The 21293-nt window shown below is 39.0% G+C and overlaps 1 protein-coding gene across 11 annotated transcripts in view; it reads left to right on the top strand.

Moving 5' to 3' along the window:
- SOX5 (SRY-box transcription factor 5) overlaps positions 1-21293 on the top strand; it is a 648311-nt gene that overhangs the window by 388120 nt on the left and 238898 nt on the right. For 8 of the 11 annotated variants that reach the window (XM_049822486.1, XM_049822487.1, XM_049822489.1 and 5 more), the window contains one exon: positions 3259-3490. In XM_049822486.1, the coding sequence (XP_049678443.1) occupies positions 3260-3490 (231 nt within the window). In that variant the 5' untranslated portion in view covers position 3259. The remainder of the gene's footprint in view (positions 1-3258; positions 3491-21293) is intronic. The other 3 variants (XM_049822492.1, XM_049822491.1, XM_049822490.1) reach the window with 1 other exon arrangement.

Below are 21293 nucleotides of genomic sequence, written 5' to 3'. Positions count from 1 at the left end.
ATAAAGCTGTAGAAATAATGAAAGACCATCTGTGAATGTATTTACCTTGTATTGTGTTGTTTTCTGCTTGTGAACCTATGGGAGATTTGATCCTTTACTGCTACAGGCTTTGATAGTTACTGTCCTTTTGGAAGACATTTCCAAAAGTAGATACAGATTTAGTTATTTATGTAAACCTTCCATTTTCTTGTGGAAATTTCCCAGATATTTATAAGGAGTAAGTAATTTCTGCGAAACTCTGATGTTTGTGTTTGATGTTAAAGGGGACGATGAGATTTCTGACAAGGCCAGATTATGCCTAACTCATGTTGCTATGGACAGAGCTACCTGAAAACAATTCGCGGTCATCTGAGCTGTGTGACCCTTATCTAGGGTTGTGCATTCATTTCTTTGAGTGTCCTAGTCACTTGGAAGATTAATGCAGATTAAATCCTTAACTTCTGTGCCTTAGCCATTTTAGCTATTTGTTAGCCTTCTAGGACTGTGATGGGCATGTGGCTTGTAATTTAAACTGGATCTTTTAAGAGCTGCATGAGGAAGGAAGAAGTTTCTTCTTCCCTCTCTAGTATGGCTGTAGATTGGCCTACAGTCCAACCCATAGGTTTTCATTTTAGATTAAAAAAATAATAATCTCTGTTATTGCTAGTGTATGGAGGTGGTCACCTCTATTAAACCGCAACACCTTCCTTGCCTGTTTTTATAAATTCCCTGCAGAAAATGATATCATCCCTGTTGGGAACAGTGACAAGCAGAAGGAGATGATCTGCAGCATGCTAACTGAACACGGTAGAGGAAACCATGTATTCACTTACAAAGTTAGCAGAAGAGCATTATTTCAACATGATAGTCAAACTTTCCTTGTGAAGCAATGTGACAGAATCTGGATTATTCTGAGTTAACAGCAGTAGGAGGTTTTAACACAATTTTGGTATATCGTATATAATACAAATCATCAATACAAAGGAAGGCATCCTCTCTCTATTTGATTGTTGAAGGGAATTGTAGTGGAGACTTCTGTAGATGGTTTACAATATTTTCAGTCATCTTATCGAATATAAATGTCCTAAAGTGTAGAACATTATTGCGGCATGATTGACAAATGATTTTGAGTTCCTCTCTTTTTGTTTGCCAAAATTGAGACAACCACTTAGTGCTGATGTTCAGAAAGAGAGATTGTGTAAAAACCCAAGCTTCTATTAAGGCAGTGTTGAAATGAGTAACCAAAATGTTACACTGAGAATCAATAGCAAATGTGTATCTTGGTGCAGTGCAATGCAGAATATGAATAATTCACATTAACTTCAGAAGGGAGTTGCATGGTTTCTGCAGAAGAAAAGCTTGGGATCTGTCACGTCAAACATAGCTGTAAAATGCTGAATTCAGTGGGCTAGTAGAAAACTGCCAGTGAGAGTCTATCTGTTGATCTCTGTCTTTATACATATGCTTTGCTACAGACACGTAGGTGGGAAAGCCTAGAAGACAGAATTCAGGTAGGATGTATGAAGTGTTAGTCTGTTGGACTAAGTCAAACATTAATAGAAAATACAGATTGCTTCTCTATGTACAGGCAATAGGTGGTGTTCAGAACAGGCGATGTGCAGCTTAGTATAGGTTCTGGTAGGGATTTTTTTGTTTGAGTTTTGGTTTCGTTTTATTGGGTTGTGTTTTTGGTTTTTTTTTTTTAAATATCTAACTTGGCTTAGGAGGCAAAGCTCAAAATGAGATCATTAGAAACAAAATAAGTCCTAACAAAGGGCTGTTTAAAGTCACTGTTTGTTTTCAGACCCAGTTGACTGCTGCTAAGAACCATTTCGTGCTCAATATGCCAAATCCTATGGACATGCTCTACCTCACAGCAGCCCCACACATGGTTCAAGAGGCTGCTGGGCTTTTGAAATGCAGTCCTTTAACTGTGAAGTGGAAAATCAAAATGGGGTAATTAGAATCATAAATACTAGATTTTTGAGGAGGAGCAGTTATTACTTCAGACTGTCTTTTCAACTTTTACATATAGTAGTCTTCAGTTTTCTTGTTCCTAACTTCCTATTTTCTATGAAATGTTTCTGGTTTTTTCTTTCTTTTCTTCTTTTGACTATGCCTGCAGGATTTCTTATTTCTCGTTCCACTCCTTATTACAGATGCCCCTGCTTAGCACAGTGGCCCGTTATACCATCCATGCACATACCCTGATTTTCATGAACAATGTTGCTGTAATTAATCCCTGAAGTCAACTGCATTTTAATACTTCACTGGACCCCCTCTATTTTGAAGACCAGGCTGGAAGTGTTCGGGGTTCAGATTGTCCTGTAAGATTTTCAGTAGTGCCTGGTTTGGATGAAAGCTGGATTTTCCGATGACATAAGGATTCTTTTAGTCTTTCTAAAAGTTGAAGATACACACATGCTATTAGAACAGTGTTATCAAGCGGTGTCAAAAAATTTGGAATGTGGGCCTGAATTTTAAGTCAAGATTTGTGTGTGGTTTTTACAGTGTGTGCTGTAGGTATCTTCCTTGTGTATCCTTTTTTATATAGATACAGATATAAATTACACGTGAGCTTTCCTGATCTGGCTATAGGTAGGAAGTACGGGGTATCTTGACAGCAAATCTTCATCTACTTAAGTGCAACCCTGAATTTGTCTTGTCAAGAAGCTTAGATTATTAATGTCCAAATGTTTAATTGCTTAACTATTCCAGATTGGTGAACCTGAAAAGATTCTTGCAACATGACTGTAACACTGTGTTGTTCACATGGGTGAAGTTTTATAAACACAGACGTTTTGGCTTGCTAGCAAGTTATTTTATTTTATTTTACTTTGTTTATTTTTTTTAATCAGTTATGGTTAAATACATGCGGCTGATTATTCCTTAAAAGCTAAGTGGACAATAGCTTGTATCGGGAGACATTCTATCTTCTTACAGTCTCTTGCAAACACAAAACCAGATGGGTATTTTTTTTTAAAGGAATTGCATTTCATTATACAGTCGTCTTAGGTGAATTTTCATGTTTAAGAAGCCAGAATACAAGAGAGTGCTATATTAGTGTATTATTCTCACAACAAACAAGCCACTGTTCTGTTGCTACCTGCTTGGCCATTGTTCCCAATTGTGTATGCTTTGCAGTGGTATTTGGATGGTTTCCTGCTCTCTGCCAGCACAAAAAAGGCATTTCTGTTACAATGGCCCCTAACCACACAATGACGGCATTAAGGATTTATTTGGAGGTTTCATTATTTTCTCCTCTTTTGTTCCTTCCAGGATGTCTTCCAAGCGACCAGCCTCTCCGTATGGGGAAGCAGATGGAGAGGTAGCCATGGTGACAAGCAGACAGAAAGTGGGAGAAGAGGAGAGTGACGGGCTCCCAGCCTTTCACCTTCCCTTGCATGTGAGTTTTCCCAACAAGCCTCACTCTGAGGAATTTCAGCCAGTTTCTCTGCTGACGCAAGAGAACTGTGGCCATAGGACTCCCACTTCTCAGCACAACACAATGGTAGGTTTGCTAATGGTCTATTGTGCTTACATCCATTCTTTGAATTCTGCCTCTACAGTAGTTTGGCATCCAGATCTGTACTTTATGGAGTATACAATGCACAGTTACACGTACAGAACATGCTACAATAATGTGAAAGCTTTGACCTAGCTGGACTGCCTTTACCTTCTGCTACAAACGCTAAATCACTTGCAGTGCAAACTCCACTTTTCCTCACCTTTGCCTGCTGGCATTTAGGGTGATAAATTTTTTTAGCTATAGTGATGCGAATTTGAAGTGTACATGTTCACCAAACAGTAAATGGTTTTGGAACACTGTAAGTGAGAGTCATGTTTGGAGTGGGGTCTGAAATATCACCCCAATGCCAAGTTTATGCAGTAGTAAGGCGCGGAAGTCTGTGTAAAGGGTAAAAAAATAAAAGCAACTTTGGATTCTGCCAGTTTTAAAAATTCACGTCTGATGTGTATTTTACATACCACAGACACCTATAAGAAAATTTGCTGTGCTTATGGAATTAAATCAGCCTTCCACTTTTTCACTTGTGAATTCCCACCTTTTTGTGCACTTTACAAGTGACACTGTGCACTTAATTCATTACGTTTAACAGCCCACTGGAAGTCCAGAACTGGCTTTATCGAAAAGCAGACAAACAAAAGAACAAAAAGCAATGCCATGTTCCCCACTAGTGTCGTAGTGTCACTATTGTAATGTGACGTGTTTGGGCCCTTCATGCAGAGTACTGTGATTCATTTTTATAAAGGTTGAAAGGTGCAGGGAAAGGCATTGAAACCCCAGGAGGACTTAGGCACCTCGACAAAGCCGTCTATTGTGAGCACACTTACGCAGTTCTTGCCTGTTTACAAATTGACTGTAACTTTTCTCTTAGTCCCCCACTTTGACAAGGGCACTGACAATTTCACTTTAAGTGAAGATAATGAATGGACCTGCATATTTGAAGGCTTTTAAAGAGGCATTGCAAAATAGGTGATAGTGTATTCTCATAAAAGCCTGCAACAGCTCCATAGTGGTATTTAAGCCCTTACAGCTCATTACGCATAAAAGCCCTTGGGGATTATTATTTCTCATAGGACCAAGTCACTGGATGTTCACTGAAGCTGCTCTTCGAGACAAAATATCTCACGATCCTGATCCATTTTTGTTCCTTTTTGGACAAATGCTTAAGTTCAAGCAGTGGTTTGGAATATTTAATTTTATTTTGTGTTATTGGAACTCTAAATGAAGAAGGAAGGCAATTGGAAAAATTACTCATGGGCAGACATGTCATTATCTTTTTCTAGCTTGTTTACCTCTCATCCTTTATCATATATTTTATGGAGATGTAATTCGTTCATATACAGTTCCAGCCAATGGGATGTTAGGATATGTAACCAGTGTATGAGCTTTGCTGTATTTTGGCCTATTTTAAGAGAGTGTATTGAAGGTAAGGCGTTGTTCCTGAAAACATTTAAGTCAACAGATAAACTTCTGATGACACCAGTACTGTAGAATCAGAGCCTAATGAAATAAAAACTCATTGTCTTCTAAGGAACTCAGCAGGAGTATTTTAACTATGCCTCACTGGAACACTTAACTGCTCTTTAACGGATTTTGACTAACTTCTTTATTCTTTTATATTTTTTAAGACCAAAAAGTTTAGCTGATCATCTAGTGTTACTTCCTGCTAGGAAGGCTATATTTAATGTGATGCCAAAACAGCGTGTTCTGTGTCTTTATAATACAAGATACTGAATTGTTGCATGTTTTATACAGTTTTGCTGTAGTAGTGAGATGATGTAGGCTTATCTGAAGCATGTTTGGAGCATTGTACAGACTAGTTTTGTCTTCATATATATTTAAGAAACTCTCCAGTTTGTATGAATGTGACATTTTGGTAATACCTCTCTCTTAGTGAGGAGTGTCTTGTAAAAATCATTATCAGGTAGGTCAGAAAGGATGTAGCCTGTGTGTCTCCAGAAAGAAGGAAGTGATCAGTATAAATGAGTAAAATATACATAATCACTCCTGCTGTTGTGGTATGTAGTTACAAGAAGGAAGTAACTGAACCTGGTGCTTGCATAACTTTTAGATGACTTCAGTTTGGGTGATTAGCAGTTACGAAAGTCATTCCCAAAGGTTATTCACTTTGGTAGCATTATAGAGGTAATTTTTATACTGTTTGAGTTGACATTCTGTGCTATTTTCTAGTCTCTGGGAAGCAAATCCAGGCATATGCACATATGCACACACCACCACAAAGTGCGGTCCAATACAGTTTTACTGATAAAGCTCCAGCAGTGTGCTTCACGCTACTTAATAGCTTGTCAGCTGTACTACTACACCTACTGACCGAGTCTGCAAGTGACTATGGAGTTCTCGTTTTGCAGCTGCATGCTGTCCTTAGCAGGGTACACCTTTACAGGTCTCTCTCCAATCTCCAATAAGATGGGATCAGACATACAGCCAGTCTGAATCATTTAGTGCATCACTCTGCTGCACCCTCCTCAACTATACTACTTTGTGTGTGATTGTTGACTAAGACAGTTCTCTAAAGGGATTCTTAGATAGACATGGTATAGATCCAGAGAGATCTTTCTGTGCTAGCTACATGTGCAACATCCATTTGTCTTGGGGAACAATCTCAGCAGAAGCAAGCCACAGCCAAGGGATCTGGAAAGGGTATGGACTTACACAGCTTTGTCTCATCAGTAGCTGCATAGCTGAATTCCTCTTGTCACCACAGCCATCCCTGCCTCCTCGTATTTTGCCTCTCACCACTGGGTCGTGAAGGGGCAGTTAGGAAAACAATTTCAACCTCGAGAATCAATTTCTTGGCCTCACTTTTCTAGCTGCTAATTGGCCCTCTCTTTCTTAGGTTACTTCTAGCTGTGCTTCCTTTTACAAGTCCTGCCAGCTGGAACATCCTAGGATCCTTAAGGTAAAGGGCTGATTGTACCAGAGTGATGATAACTCGACAGTTTACCCCCTTAGACTTTTGAAAATTCACCCTGTTGCACTTCACCAAGTTGTAACAACTGCCAACTTAGAGACACAGCTCAGGATGCTGGGTAAATTCTTATAAAAGGAGGGCAAAATCCCTAGAAAGAAACCTTCAGACCCAACCAGAATTGACAAAAAGCTGCAAACCCCATCTTCCCATCAAAATGAACAGGTTATTTCTGAGGATGCTGGAACTGCAGCCAGAGAAGGGTTAGTGCTGTGGGTGCAAACTGAGATGCAGAAGGCTCCATCTGAACATCAGGAAACGCCTTTTCCTGTGAGCGTGACTGAGCATAGGAACAGGTTGCCCAGGAAGGTTGTGGAGTTTCCATCTTTGGAGGTATTCAAAAGCTGTCTGGACACGGTCCTGGGCAGCCGACTCTAGGTGGCCCTGCTTGAGGAGGGGGTTGGACCAGATGACCTCTGGAGGTCCCTTCCAACTGTTCTGTGGTTTTGTGAAAGGCAGGGGCAACTCTATCCCAAACTCTCTTCCTCTTGATAGAAGAAACTAGATACTTATTATAAGTAAGAAACAGTATTTTGGACAAACAAAACAATAATTTACAAGACTTGAACCAAAGGCTTAGCAGAAAATAAAAGACAAATAATTTGACCTAGAATATATCCGAGAGTCCCTTTAGGATGTTTGTAGCAGGCAATGAGCTTAGTGGGGAAACACTTGAGGATTACAGTATCAGTCAATATCTCTTCTGAAGAAACCTATTAAGGCTACAGTATTTGGATAGCACAGGTAGTTGTTAGCTCATCTAAGTTGGAAGGATTTATTTTCTTTATTTCTATTTGTCTGCCTTACCATGTTGCTTTTGCCACTCTCAAGACTACTGATCTCGCCAGCGGTGTCTGTGTGCTAATTTCTGAAAATAAGAGATGTCAAAGCTAAAAGCGCTAATTGAAATATACCATAGGCATGGTGTACTGTGGTCAAATTCGACTGTTCTTGTTAACTGTAGAATATCAGTCAAATGCTGGATGAGATTCAAAAAAAAAAAAAAAAGGAAGTTCTGACCAAAAGATCAAACTGGTAAAGTATAATTTTGCCACTGTCCAGTTGTTCCAAACTGTGTGACTGCACTGCTAGCCCACATTTGTCCTCCACTTTCAGTGGGATTTAGAGTTAATTTTCAGCAGTGCTGTTAATTGATAGGAAATATTTCAGTGCACTGTTAAGTAGCTTTATTGCTTCACACGAAAAAATGTTGCATTTCTGTGGTGGATAAAGTTATTCCTCTGTAACTTGGGAATAATATTAAGAAATTTTGGTCATATTAAGAACAACAGTACTACTGGTCAAAGAGCTTACTGACACGTTACTTCATGTTTTTCCTCCACTTGACCAAAATAAAAGGTTGTTTAATGCTGCATTTGAATTCTCTTATCACATACATGCTGGCCTGCACTTCACCTGTTGGTCTGGGGTCATCAGCATGTGAATAGTACTGGATCAGAACAACATGCGGCTAGAGCATTTAGCTACTATTCAGAAGTTGTGAAGAGAATGGAAATATGAATGCATATAGCTTTTTAAAAAGTCAAATAGGACTCTAATTATACTGAGCTAAAGAATGCCTATTAAAAAAAACCACAGTGGTTTTAGAGAAATTTTAATTTCCAGTGTACCTTTGTGCATCAAGCTTAGGATAAGTTATTGTGATGGTACAATGCACAGTGTTGTGAACACCAGTGCCGTTATTGTGCCAGCTCTAATAATGAGAATTTCATTGTTTGGGGAGAGCAGTCTCCTACACTCTAGACAAAAGTGTAATTACTTTTGAACGATGTGGAATGTGCTCAGTTTAATAGCACGGAGAATAGATTCACAAAGATTCAGATAAAGCTAGCTTGGAAGCCATATGTGCAATGTGGCAGTATGAAATTGTTAGCAGGCACCATAATTACAACACACGCACACACAATTTCACAGTTTAAACTATAAACTGTTGTTTTTGTAAGAAATAGAGAGGCTTATCTGAACAAGACTAGTTCAATTAAAACAAAGCAGAAACGGTGGTAAGTTTGCATTTGTCATCTTTTGATGTTATTTCCTTCCTCTCTTAATGGTAAATTGATATTTATAAGATGATGAAATTGCATTGTTAAAAACATTGCATTATAAATGCCATCACAAAAGTAGCACATGAAAGCAGTTTCCACAGATACAATTTCAGGCTTGTATCAAGAATTTGATCTTTTCAATCTTTACACTTGCACTGTTTCAGAGAATGACTCTGCGGGCTATTAGGAAAGGGAACAAATAAAGAAGAATCAGCCAGGACCCATCAAACAGCTGTAGAAGTTGCCTACTGCATCATTTAGTCCAGACCCTAGAAAACTCTGCAGCCCTTGAGAACCAGTCATGATGGAGCCAGAAAAAGCTTTGATGCCTCTCATATCTGCCTGACAAAGTATCTTCCATTTAAGTTATTATAACGTGCTTATCCTCCTTGTCATGATCTGTATTCTCCTGGCTCTCCAATCCTATCCCATCTATGTATGTAAGTAATGCTGACAGTTTTTAGCAATTGCTTGCAAACTACTTGTTGTGCAGGTCCTGTATAGGGCAGGTAAAACAAAAAAAAGTTTCATTCTTCAGGTGAGGCAGGGATCAAAGCCATAGTGCAATTCGGAAACAGCAGGCTAGTTTATGGAAGTTCCCTTGTTTTTTTCTACCACTCTTAATACAGTGAGTTTTGCTTACTTGTGGCCATGGAGAAATAGAGTGGCTATATCATTCCAGCAGTCAGTGGGCAGAAAGACTGGGTGAAGCTTGAAATGACACATTGGTGTTTTGATCAGACTCTGAAAGGTCCAAAGGTTGGTTAGGGGACAATAAATAAGTAATGAAGTAGGAAAACATTTTTTTTTTTCCCAAGCAGGAGGGTTAGAACTACATTTAAAACAATAAATTAACAAATCAAGACCAGACTCATCATCTATAAATTGCCTGAAATACAGGGTGCAGATGACTAGTTTTTAAAGGCCACGAAGAGAAGTGGAAACAGCAGTTGTTTGTTTTTGCTGAAGATCATCTTACTGTGAAGCAGTCACGTTTTTAATGGATTCATTTGAATGCAGTTAAGCAGAAAATAATCAACAGAAAAGTAAACACCTTTGTTTTATGGAAGTGCTGGGAACTGTATGTATCCATTGTTTGCAAGTGATTATATGCCTAGGAATCAATTCATTGACTTCATACTGGAAAATATGTTCATTTAAGCTTCTTGCATAAATACTAGTAAAATCTAATTCAAGTGAATAGCTGAAAAATTCCACAGGAGAAAAGATAGGTAAAACCATAAAACCCACAGTCGGTAGAAATATTTGAACCAGATGGTCTCTCTTACAGTGAAGAGAAAAGAACTATTAAGTGTACTATGAAAAAAATACATAAGCCTTAAGAGAAAAAAACGGTCATCTTTCTAAGCAAAGTAATCTGCCCTAGGACATCCACAGTGGACGCAGTTGTTTCCTTCCAAATTAATATCTCAATCCAGACTGCCTTCAGTAAGTAGCTCAGTTTGGGATTACACACATTTACTGAGATCTGCTAGGTAATTTCACTGAGGATTGTATGTTTTTACTGGAAATAGTGCATTGGCATCACCTCTACCAGGTCATCCTAGTAGTATGTGCAGCTTTCATGGCTTGGAAGTGCAGCAGCGTGTCCGCAGCAATACATTGCAGCCAGTACCCAGAAGACTGGGACAATGATATCTTCCAGAGGGAGGTAGGAGATACCACAGATTTGGAACAAAATTTTGAAGCTACCAATTTGAGGAGCGCTGATGAAGAGGAAGACTGGGGTATGGAGAAAGCCCCAGCACAACTGCAAGATTAGTTTATAGCAACAACGTAAAGAGACTGCATTTAAGTGTTCCTGCTTCTTGACACAGCTTTTGCTTTCAGCAGTCAGTTCCTAGCTGTGACGTAACCTAGGTAGGATCTATGGTATGTCCATTCTACCAGAACTCGAAACAATAGCTGTGGACTTCATATGGATTTTCCAGTCCAGGTCCATCACCTGTGGCACTCAGCCCAAATTTACTCTGAAACACTGCCTTTTCTTTGTTGATAGTGAATCTTTACAGTGTTGTAGTACGGCAGAAACCCTGCTGCCAATTAAACACCCAGTTCTCCATGGTTCTGGAAAGAGAAGGCAACAGAAATTTAGTTAAATTTTCATGCTTTCACTTTCAGCCAATGGGGTTATCTCCTTTGGCCAAGCTTCTGCACTGTTAAGAAATTTGTGGCCTTGGGCTGGCAGCGTATCTTCTATCAGAATACAGAGCAGCATACCAGACTTTCGTACTCTCATCTTACGCATGCCTCAAGTTGATTGTATTTTGCCCCCTACATAGTGCAAACTTCTACTTTTTGCACACCACCTTGAGTCATTTTTGCTTCAGTAGTTGCCTATTCATTTTAGAATTTCCAGAACGTTTTCCCCGTGTGCTTTCTCTCTGCAGCATATGCTTTTCATATCCACCTTACTTTCTCCAAGTGGCTGGTGTGGCTTTCTCCCTTTCTTTTCACTGCAGGTGAGAAAGCCTTTTTCTCTGTTTCTGTCTTTATAAGAATAGCATTACTCTATCACTTTCTGTCTGCTTGCAGTTGTCCTCTGAAAACCTTTTTCTGCCTTGCCCATTTTCTTCCTCTGCTTGTAGTCATATTTAACTTAGTCATTTTTATTATTAAATCCATTCTAAAGCCTTTTAGTAAATAGCTCATATGAAGACATTGCACAGTAAAAGAAAGTATTGCGCTATTTGCTTGGACAGAATGTCGATAAACTAGAGGATGGTTGTTTTTTGATATGCAGTTCTGCTTTCAGTAGAGGTATACCAAGACTGAAATGCATTGTGAAGTATTGGTGATGGTTTCTTGAGTTTCAGAGTTGCAAGGAATCTCTGTGATTATCAGCTCTGGCTCCTAGAAGTGCCAGAACCTTCTGCTACTCTCAATACTCACAGTCTTGTTTTACGGTCTCTTCTCTCGCTATCAAATGTTTGTGTCTGTAGCAGGATGTTACCCATTGCAGCGACAGTTTGAAGCGTTTCTTTCTTCTCTGTTCTTTTAATGGCTGAGTGAAATGCTTTATCATGTTTTTTGCCTTCTCTCTTTAAGTATGTTTTCTCAGGTTATACAAATTTAAGTTGGATTAGGCTGTGCCAAGGCCAGCTTGCTTTCTCTAATTTTTCTTGCCACTGCTAATGCTTTTGCAGATTCACCAAAAGTAATGATGGTTGGAGTGGTAATCAAACTGTGGCTTCAGGCAGTTGCTAGCATTTAAAGTGTCATGTCATCCAGTCATGTTTTTTTTCTTTCATGGAGCTAATGACTTCCTCTTTTCTTGAGTATATCAGTGAAATATCACCACCTTCTCCACTGTAATAAAGGGGTTTATTAATTTTCTCTAGAGATTCATGGCTGGAGAAGGACCTGTGGTAAAACAGACTACAGATTTCAGTATGTGTTCGCTCAAGTATGGGCATCTAACATAGGTGGGTTAACTCCTAAGGCATGTGCAGAAACCTCCCTACAGGAGAAGATTGACATGGTGCAATGTTTCTGAACCAACCAATGCTCCAAAGAGTTTCAAGACAATTAATCGGAGGACACAAAATTTCTTAAGTAAAAAGAGTCCTTTATGTCTGGGGTAGCAGGCTTGCCTAAATAGCTTGGCCAGCCTCATTTCCAAATTTTCTTTAACACTGCTCTTTGTTTCTTTTTCTGGTTTAGGTGCAGTTGTGTGACCAGATAAGGTATTTTTTGGTCTTCGTAAAGGAGAAGTAGACTTGATGAATCCTGTGAATTTAGCATCACTAGATAAACCAAGGGGTGTAACTGAGTAGAGTTTGTGCCCAGTTTAACTAAGGATAATTTTTGCCAGAGCAGTGTAAACAAGACTGTCATTATGTGTGGAAATAGTCTGCTTCAGCATCCTTTTTTTTATGCTTTTAAAACTGAATCCACCCCAAGGAAAAAAACTGCTATAAAGATTAACTTTTTGTAGTTTGTACAGGCAACAGGCAAATTATATAGATTGTCTGAAACAGAACAATAAAATCTAACATCAGACTGTTATTATCTTTATTTATATTGTACCCAGAGCGTGATTTATTTTTATAGAGACAGAAAAAAGAAACATTCCTGCCCCAGAATGCTTAGCTTATGACCCTGTTCCTGCAAAATAATCTGGTTGATTGGAACCTAATGCTGATGGTAGCAAGAGGGAGGGAAGGAGAGGTCACTGACTATAACTCCTTCTGCACATAGCTTTTTGTAGGATTGAAGTTTGATGGCACAAAATAAGAAATATTATAGCAAAAGGTAAAATCCTTCCAACGTCTCAAGTCTGAATTGCTGCAGTAGATTGTATGTGTATCTATACGCCAAGTTGTGTCAGAAGTAGAAGCTTGCACTGCTTTATTAATATTGCTGGCCAGAAATAATACAAAATATCTGTGCTTCAGACACTCCTCTCTGTTGTTACTCAGATTGAATTTAAAGTGTGTGTTTCATTTCTGAAACTGTAAGTGAAACTCCTGTCTTTCTCGTTCTTTTCATTTTAAACTGCTGCAGTTGTAATCAGGAGACTTGCTCAGGTTTGGATCCATCTGTGTTCAAAGGCAGTAGCATTCACTGAGGTTAGCATCTAGCTGCCTAGGATCTGTGGGTCCCCAGAAAACAGCCATACAAACGCCGAGCTTAGTGGATTTAGGACTGTGTAGGAAAAAGTTAGTTTCTTGCATAATTTTCAGTTAAATCTATGGGCTTTTTTATGGTATATGACAGCAGGCTCAATAGTAAATTTCTGTTGATTATAGGTCTCTTGGCGCAGTAAGAGAACATTTTGGCTTTCATACAGGAAGGAAGTTAGCATAAGTGTGGTCACTAACACATAATGTCATGTCAATCACAGTGTCACTTTTGGGGTGAGAATTCAAGGGTGAGGACTGGTCAGACTACATGTTTACAAAGTGTATGTTCAGAGGTAGGCTAGTAACTTCAGGTTTAACTTTATGGTTAATGGAAGTAAATAGGGAATAGCAGAGTGTGATTCATTTCGTCCTAACATAGCTTCTAAGTAGGTCAGAGAAATCACACCCTAGAAGTGCCTATTTTTCTTCATAGGTTGGGGCTTAGGGTTATAAGCTCAGCTGTTGATCCCTATAGTTTAGAAATCTGTAGTTAGATAACTTCAACCAAAAAAGCCTTGAGTGAGAGGTAATTGCCTGGCCAGACGGTTTGCTTTTTTGTAAGTAAGTATTTGCTACGTAGTGCTTAGCTCTGTTAGGAATATAAAGCATTCTGTACCTCAGAGTTCAAAACTCATTTGAGTTTGTGTCCTGTGTCTGGCTGATGTTAAAGTGTGAGCCCATGGTACAACCTTTACTTTTATAAATACAAAGTCTGCAAATACCCCCTTTTTTTAATTCTTAAATTTACAGTCTTGACACAGTAATGCACGTAGAGTGTGAGGGAGAACAGATTGATCATTCATGATAGTTACACGTGTAAGACTTGTTTAAGTTCTTTTTAAACCAATTTGATAAATTCTATTGGAAAACAGGTTTTAGAATTTTATATACCTACAAGCAGAATTGAAAATAATGTGATTCAGTTCTGCAAAGAATACATCTCTGGTAGATGATGTACTTTTCCTGTTTGCTTGTGGCCAGTGTAAACTTAGCTTTCGGGCAGAGACCATCGCTTCAGTTTTGAAGCTGTCAACATGAGTATTGGGTAATACATTGACACAGGGCCACAGTGAATTCCCTCGTTTTCCATGTGGATAAACTAATTTGACTGAAATCTTACTTTTATATTTAGGGCCTGTATCTTTATTTTGCTCTGTAAAATACCACAGTTGTTGGACTCCATACTTGTAATTTCGTAAATATTAAAAAAATGGCAAGTTTTCAGTTTACTGGATGAAATTAGACTGTATTCCCAGATTCTCAGTTGTTGATTTATCATTGGTAAATCCTTTCTCTTGTCTGTGCCTTAATTTATGTGCTAATACAATGGAAATGATACTTGTCCTTCATCCATGGTGGTCTGTCTGTGGTCTGTTAGTGTTTCCAAACTCATGGAAATTCTTGAATGCCATACAGTGAGATTGGGGTTCAGTTGACCAAAGTTTAGGCACATAAAAGTTAGGTGTCTGGGCTCTCTTCACAGTTTACGGAAAAAGATAACCACCCTTCTAGAACAACCTTTCCAATCTTAAAATAAGCATTTAAGATAAGAAAGATGAATTACCTTCTGAAAGTGCTTGTCTATTGACTATAGAGGGAGCTTTAATGACTAGTTTAGACTAGTGTCTAATTTGGGGCTAAAGTTAGGTGAGAGTAATTCCATTTACAGTACACAGTGGAGTTAAAGAAATAACACGCATTCTTGTATAAATATCCTCTCGTATTTTTGTAGAAGTAACCATGTTCAAGCTCATCATTTTTTTGGGAGGTGTTTGTGTGAAAATCCTCGCAGACTTCTTTTTTAACCAGCACTGATGGTATTTAGTGGGGTTTTAAGAATTGCATATTCCCTAAAAGCAAACCTTTTGTTGTTTATCCAGGCAGCAATGTTAAGTGCAAATAATACATTTTACACTTACATGTACAGTTTGAAACGTGTTGGTTAGCAACATGAATCAGAGAACAGAAGCAATCCAACATGCCTTTAAAAGGCTATTTTGAGAAGATTCTCTCAGTATTGAAAAATGGTATTGACTCCAGTGGTTTTCCCCATTTTAAATTTAGGGAATTACGTCTCAATTATATTAGAAATGTACGTGCTTAATAAAGCATTCATCATTCTTACTATCAGCTTCAACAAATGTCTAATTTTATTATTAAATTCAATTCATTAAGAGAACATAGAGTATGTAACCTGTTGTGTCTGAAAGATTTGATTTAGCCTTGCTTGGTCATTTTTATAGCAGTATTGACAAGTCCAAATGGCATGCAGAGGCTTAGCAGATAGACTTAGCAATATATTAGTTAAGAAACTGTAGTTAAGTTCCAGTCTTAGTCTGTAGAAACCTGTCTGCTGTGCTTGTTTTAATTCTATTTATGTCCTCATCTATGTTTAATCCAGAAAGTGGGTATATATACATGTGCGCAGTTTCACATTTTGGCACCGTATTTGGTATATTGTGTGCTGTGACTTGTATCATGCCTGCAGGCCATAGGAAAACGACACAAATTAAATGTGAAGTAGAGAGGAGACATAATTTAAAACTTGCATGATCTAGAGATGCAGTATGGCATATGAGAGTTGCAACATATTGCAAAAAATTCACCCTATTTCCCCAACAACAAGACCATGTTTTCAGCTGTGCAGGCTGCTGGAGACATAGGCAGCTTGCTTAGCTGTTTGCTTGAAATAGCTGTGATTGCATTTTATTTGAGGCAGTATCATGACCACTGCTACACATGCTCTGTCTTCTTTTCGTTCCTGTCTAACTACACAGGTCAGTGTTCTCCTCTGCCCTTTTCTGTGATTCTGTAATTATATTTATTTTACATAGACATGTGAGTTCCCTTTTCCCTTTTACATATGTTGTTTTGCTTCATGCTGGGAAAACTCCACAGCCTGACAGGGCGCTTTTTTTTCTTTTTCTTTTTTTTTTTTTTTTTTTTTTTTTTAAGCACTCCAAATTCTATCCAGCTTTAAACTCTTATGTTTATAACCCTGAATATCTCTAAAACGTCTTTACCTAAAACACTTTATGGTTTTATTACCAGGTTTATGCCAGTAATAATATTCACATCAGCTTTCTTAGGGATAATCTTTAAGCAGAACCTAGCAAGAAAGGCTTTGAAAACTATCATTCCCAGGAACGCAAATCTCGGAACATGAAACATCGGTTTAATCGCCCTCTCTGACAACTTAACACGACAGATTGAAAAATACAAGCCGATATGGAAGTGGGATCAATGGATTATCAAAGTCCTAAACATCTTCTCTTGGGGGGGGGGGGGGGGCGGGGGCGAGCTTTGGGGTCCATTGGCATGCATAAGACATGAAGTTTGCATAGCTTACCGCAGATCCGATGCTGTCTGACTGGCAGGGAAGTTGAGAGGGAGAGAGAGAGATTTACATGAGGGAACTCAGGGGGCTTTGTCACGGCAATTGTATAAAGTGATATACAGTGCAAATCGACTCGAGCATGTCCCTGGATAGCAGTCGGTTTACAGCCTCTTCGAGCAGAGATTACTGCTTTATCTTGTCATACTAAATTAACGTGGCAGCACACTGTTAAACAGTGGTGACCTCTTCATCTGTGGAAATTGCTGCCTAGAGGAGAGATGGTATTTAAGACTCTGTTTCTCTCTCTCTTTCCCCCCTCCCCACTTTCTCTCCCTCTCCTCCTCCCTCCCTCCCTCCCTCTCTATATCTTGTCTTTTTTTCCCTGTAGGGCCCTGAGGCATTTTTGGGTTAGGTTGTAACATTAAAGACAAAAAGAAAGAAAGAAGGGGGGAAGGGAGAGGCTTTTAACATCAAGGTGACAACAGCTATGTGTTAATTGGGCCTTTGTTGTTTGATTAATAGCCACTTTGGTGTAGAATATTAAGACAGTTGTTTGGACAACTTTCTAAAAATGACATGTCCTTTCAGTAAACTGGGATTAAGCAATGTTCTCTGGTCTGCACATTTTAACTCCTTATTGTTATTGCCTTTAGTCCTAAACTTACTGTTATTTAGGAGCGAGCATGCCATCCGCCTCTTCTGGCACCATCCTCAGCTGGCATACGTTGACATAGCTCTCTCCAGTGGCACTCCAGTGAGCGGCCCTCATGCTGGTATTACTGAGGGTCAAGGTGATGAAGATACCACTGAAACATAGTGGGGCTCTTGTGTTAGACTGTGACAGAGGATTTTTAGAATTAAATAATCATCCTAGAAATACAGTTAAGTGGGAAAAGGGCCATAGCCCTTGCACCCATCGGCTGGCAGTGCGATACAGAAGAATGGGAAAAATCAGTCTTGCGTTCCCATCTTTTTCAGTAAACTGAGGCGATGAAGGCGAGAATGACATCTCTTCCTTAGACCAGGTTTTCTGTTCCTGATTTTTCTGTTTACTATGCAGTGATTCATTGTGGGTCCAACGCAAAACTCTTTGAAGTCAGTATAAAGACTGCTTTGTCTTTAATAGGCTTTGGATCAAGGCCCACATGACCTTAGGCAAATTATTGCAAATCAGTGTTATGAAGTGCTTTGAAATTTGCAAGCATACATGTCCAAAGGACTAATCTTTGCTATAATTTTTTATAAGCAGTTGGGAGGCCAGGTGAAGTCACGTTGGCCAGCCTAGCATTGGGGATAGCCATGTACTGAAAATGGTAACATTATGGCCATATGTTTGGGTGAAGGACTCCTTCCCTACCTCTTCCTTTGCTGAATCTTTTAGTCTTTAGCAGGTCCTGGTGCTATGTTGTTGAGGTTATCAGCAGACAAGAGAAAACGCTTTTATGCTAAAACCTCAGCACTTAATCTGGGGTGCTATAGGACTTTGACTACTTCAGTCATATGAAGAAGGTTATGGAAGTTTAATGATCTGAGATGGAAAAGGACTTTAAGATCAACTAGCTTGGATTTTTCATAGCTGTAGACAATTGTTCCTTACTGTGAATTTCTTGAGCTGCCACCTACACAGATTCATGCAAAATTCTGTGCATTTTGTATTGTACATTTTGTATGTAACATTTTCAGTGGCAAGCTTTTATTCACTTCTCTGAGATGCCAGCAAAGCTTATTTTTGCAGTAGAGTATTTACCATCTGAGATGCAATGTATCTGTGAACACCGATGTTGTTATTGTTTTCTGTGGATGAATTTTGAAGGCCATTGAGCTAAGGACTTACACTAGAGATACGAAAAGGACTGACTTCCTGATTTATTATTTTTAGAAATCAATGCATTTGATAATTTATGTACAGCTTACAGAGGCCACGTAAGTGGCTCATGAATCGATCAGCAGCCAGCAAAAAGGAAAGCTAATGAGCTCATTTCAATAGCAAGTTGCTCATTAGCAGGTAGGCTTACTGATCTTTCAGGTTTTCCAGTTCAAAGTCACATGGTCTTTCCATGTTCTTGGAAGAAGTAGCTTCCTTGAAAAGAACAAAACAGAAGGCGGCACAGCAAGGTTTTGAACATTTTCTCGTTGCTTTGACATATACATTTACAGTAAATGCTTGATATTGGGTTGGAGAGGCAGCCACCTGATGGTCTGCAGGGCTAAGTCTGTGCCCATCGCTACAGTACAGACAACTTTCAGCAGCTGAAATTGCATTTACTAGTGAATTTACAAGATGTATGGGAAGAGGAGTATGGAGGCCTCTTCTCTGCTTCTGCATTGAAATTGATACGTTCCCAGCACAGCACTTTTCCCAGGACAGCATTTTCAGCCCAGCTTTTATCCAGGTCAGCAGTCAGATGTGGGATGCTAGAAACTGCATTACCACGCAGGACTAGGCAGTACGCGCTTCCCCCTCCCTGTTCGCAGTCGACACTGTGGCCCATCCTGGTCAGCTAACAGCAGGCCTATTCCTCCTCTCTCCTAGTAAATAATTATTTGATGCCTTGTTTGAAAGACTTTGGTGCTTCCAGTAGGATTTTTGTAGGGTGTACGCAAAAACTTGCTTGCTCATTTGGCCCAGGTGTTATCCTTCTTGGTAGAGATACCAAGAGCTGAAGAAACACGGGAATTAACCTCCCCCTAGGAAGTACTCTAAGGGGCAGTACTAAGAAGTATTGTGAATTTTATGTGCTAGGGCTCATAAACCTGCCGGAGAGCAGGTTTTTAGCTTTGTGCATTAATAGAGTACCTTGGTGTCCAGCACGACCACTGACTTTTTTTTTTTTCCTTTTAGTAAAGAAGCAAATTCGTTATTAATCTTTTTGAAAAGCAAATCCACTGCTTTAATTACCAAACCTTTAATAGAAAATTATTGAATCCTTATGTTATTTATATATGTAAGTATATAGGTAAAAATATGTAGGTGTACATATATACAAACACACGTACTTTAACTATCTGCTATAGACATGAGAAATATCCTGCACCTAATCAGACTGGAAGAAAACAGGGTTGCCTGAGGCCCCTGCAAAAGAGGGACTCTTGAAACATATTTTTAAAATAATTTTTAAAAAGACAGATTTTCCAAATCTCAGGAATAGATATTCAACTGCCTGATTTGGCTTGAAATGAGTTGGCTGAATCAGTTTCTTTTTCTTTTAAGTAAGTCTATAAAGCTTTGATGAATCTGGCTCATTGTTTAGCACTTATCTCATGAGTAAAGCTTGAGAGGTTTGGCTTGAAACTTACCAAATCACATCTTTGGAAAATGGCCCAAGCCTATTGTTTTATTTGGGGGGGGGGGGAAGCTGAAGCAAAACACAACCAAAAAACCCCTGATCCAGCTTAGTTGGTAAGTCCCTTACAGACCTATAGAGCCCCTACTGAATGAGCCCATCTATTTCTCAGTGTATGTGAACCCTGCCTGCACTTTATGGAACTGTAGGGCTGAGAGGGATTGAGAGAGGTCATCCAGTCCCAGCTTCAATCCAGGGATCAGCTGTACCAATGTCATTTCTATCAGATAATAGCCTAACTTCCTAAGTTACTCAGTGCAGGAAACTTAACAACCTACCAGTCTATCTGTCCTGGAGTATTGCTGTCGTTACCATTAGAAAGCTATTCCTAATGTGTAACTCAAATCATTTCTGCTTCAGTTCTAGCCACTGCAGCAAGAGAAAAGTAGTTCCTCTTTTCAGCAATTGTTTTTGTGTTTGAAGAGTGATACCACACCCCCTCTTCTCAAACTTGTCTTTCAGTATGTGGAATTCTTGTCTCCACCATATTTTTCTAAAAATTTTTTACTTTTTTTTTTTTCTTCCCGGAAACGAGTAGTAGTGGAAACATTTAGATTTTAACAGCTGTGTCTCCTGCTTAACAACAGATGATTTTCCATTAATGACAATGATGTCTGCAGCAGGTGCATCTGAGATGCTACTGAAAAACTCTAACTCCAAGTAAGAACAGACTCAGGATGGCTCAGTCACGGTTTCATAAATGGTGCTGAGTAGTTTTGTTCAATTAACTTGCAGTTAAATCCTCTCTGGTACTAGTCTGTCTAGTTAGCTGTGGGTTAATTTTCGAATGGAAGGAAGGCTTTGTGTGCCACTGTCTTTTGCTTAATTCACTGGTAGAAGACAAGTTTTGGCGCTGCTTAGCTTTGCAGAGCTCTGACTGCATAGCTGTGGAATAGCAAAATGGATTATAGTGCCTCTTGCATATCAAAAGGATTGCCAGTGAAGTCTGACTACAGGATCTTTTCTTATAGGGAGGAGGAAGAAGAAACGTTGAGTCTCGGGTCCTAGAGTGAGTTTCCAAGACAAGGAGTTGGCAGGGAAGAAATCTTTTAAATTTCAGACATTTGATCTGGAAGTCAATGGGGAAAAAATAAACATCAGACCTCATGATATCAATGATCTGAGGCGCGTTGAAGAAGTAGTCAGTCCTCTGAACATAATTATTTTCATATGTACAAGATAAAGTGTGTAACAGATTTAAAATAAAAATCTATTTCCTTTTGTGATCTTCAAGGAATCCACTGTTTGTACAAGCCTAAATAAGGTAACTGATATAATGAGGGTTATGCTTTTCTGCGTTTTATGGATTTAATAAATCCTCTGTTAAAAGGAGTTACCAAGTCAATCTTCCCACTTTATTAGAAGACACTTAGTGGAAATCGACCTTCATATCAGTCAACAGTTCT

The sequence above is a fragment of the Accipiter gentilis genome, chromosome 18, assembly GCF_929443795.1.
Source record: "Accipiter gentilis chromosome 18, bAccGen1.1, whole genome shotgun sequence".
NCBI lineage: Eukaryota > Metazoa > Chordata > Aves > Accipitriformes > Accipitridae > Astur > Astur gentilis.
The sequence above is the reverse complement of the archived record's forward strand: the minus strand, read 5'-3'. Positions and strand labels throughout refer to the sequence as shown.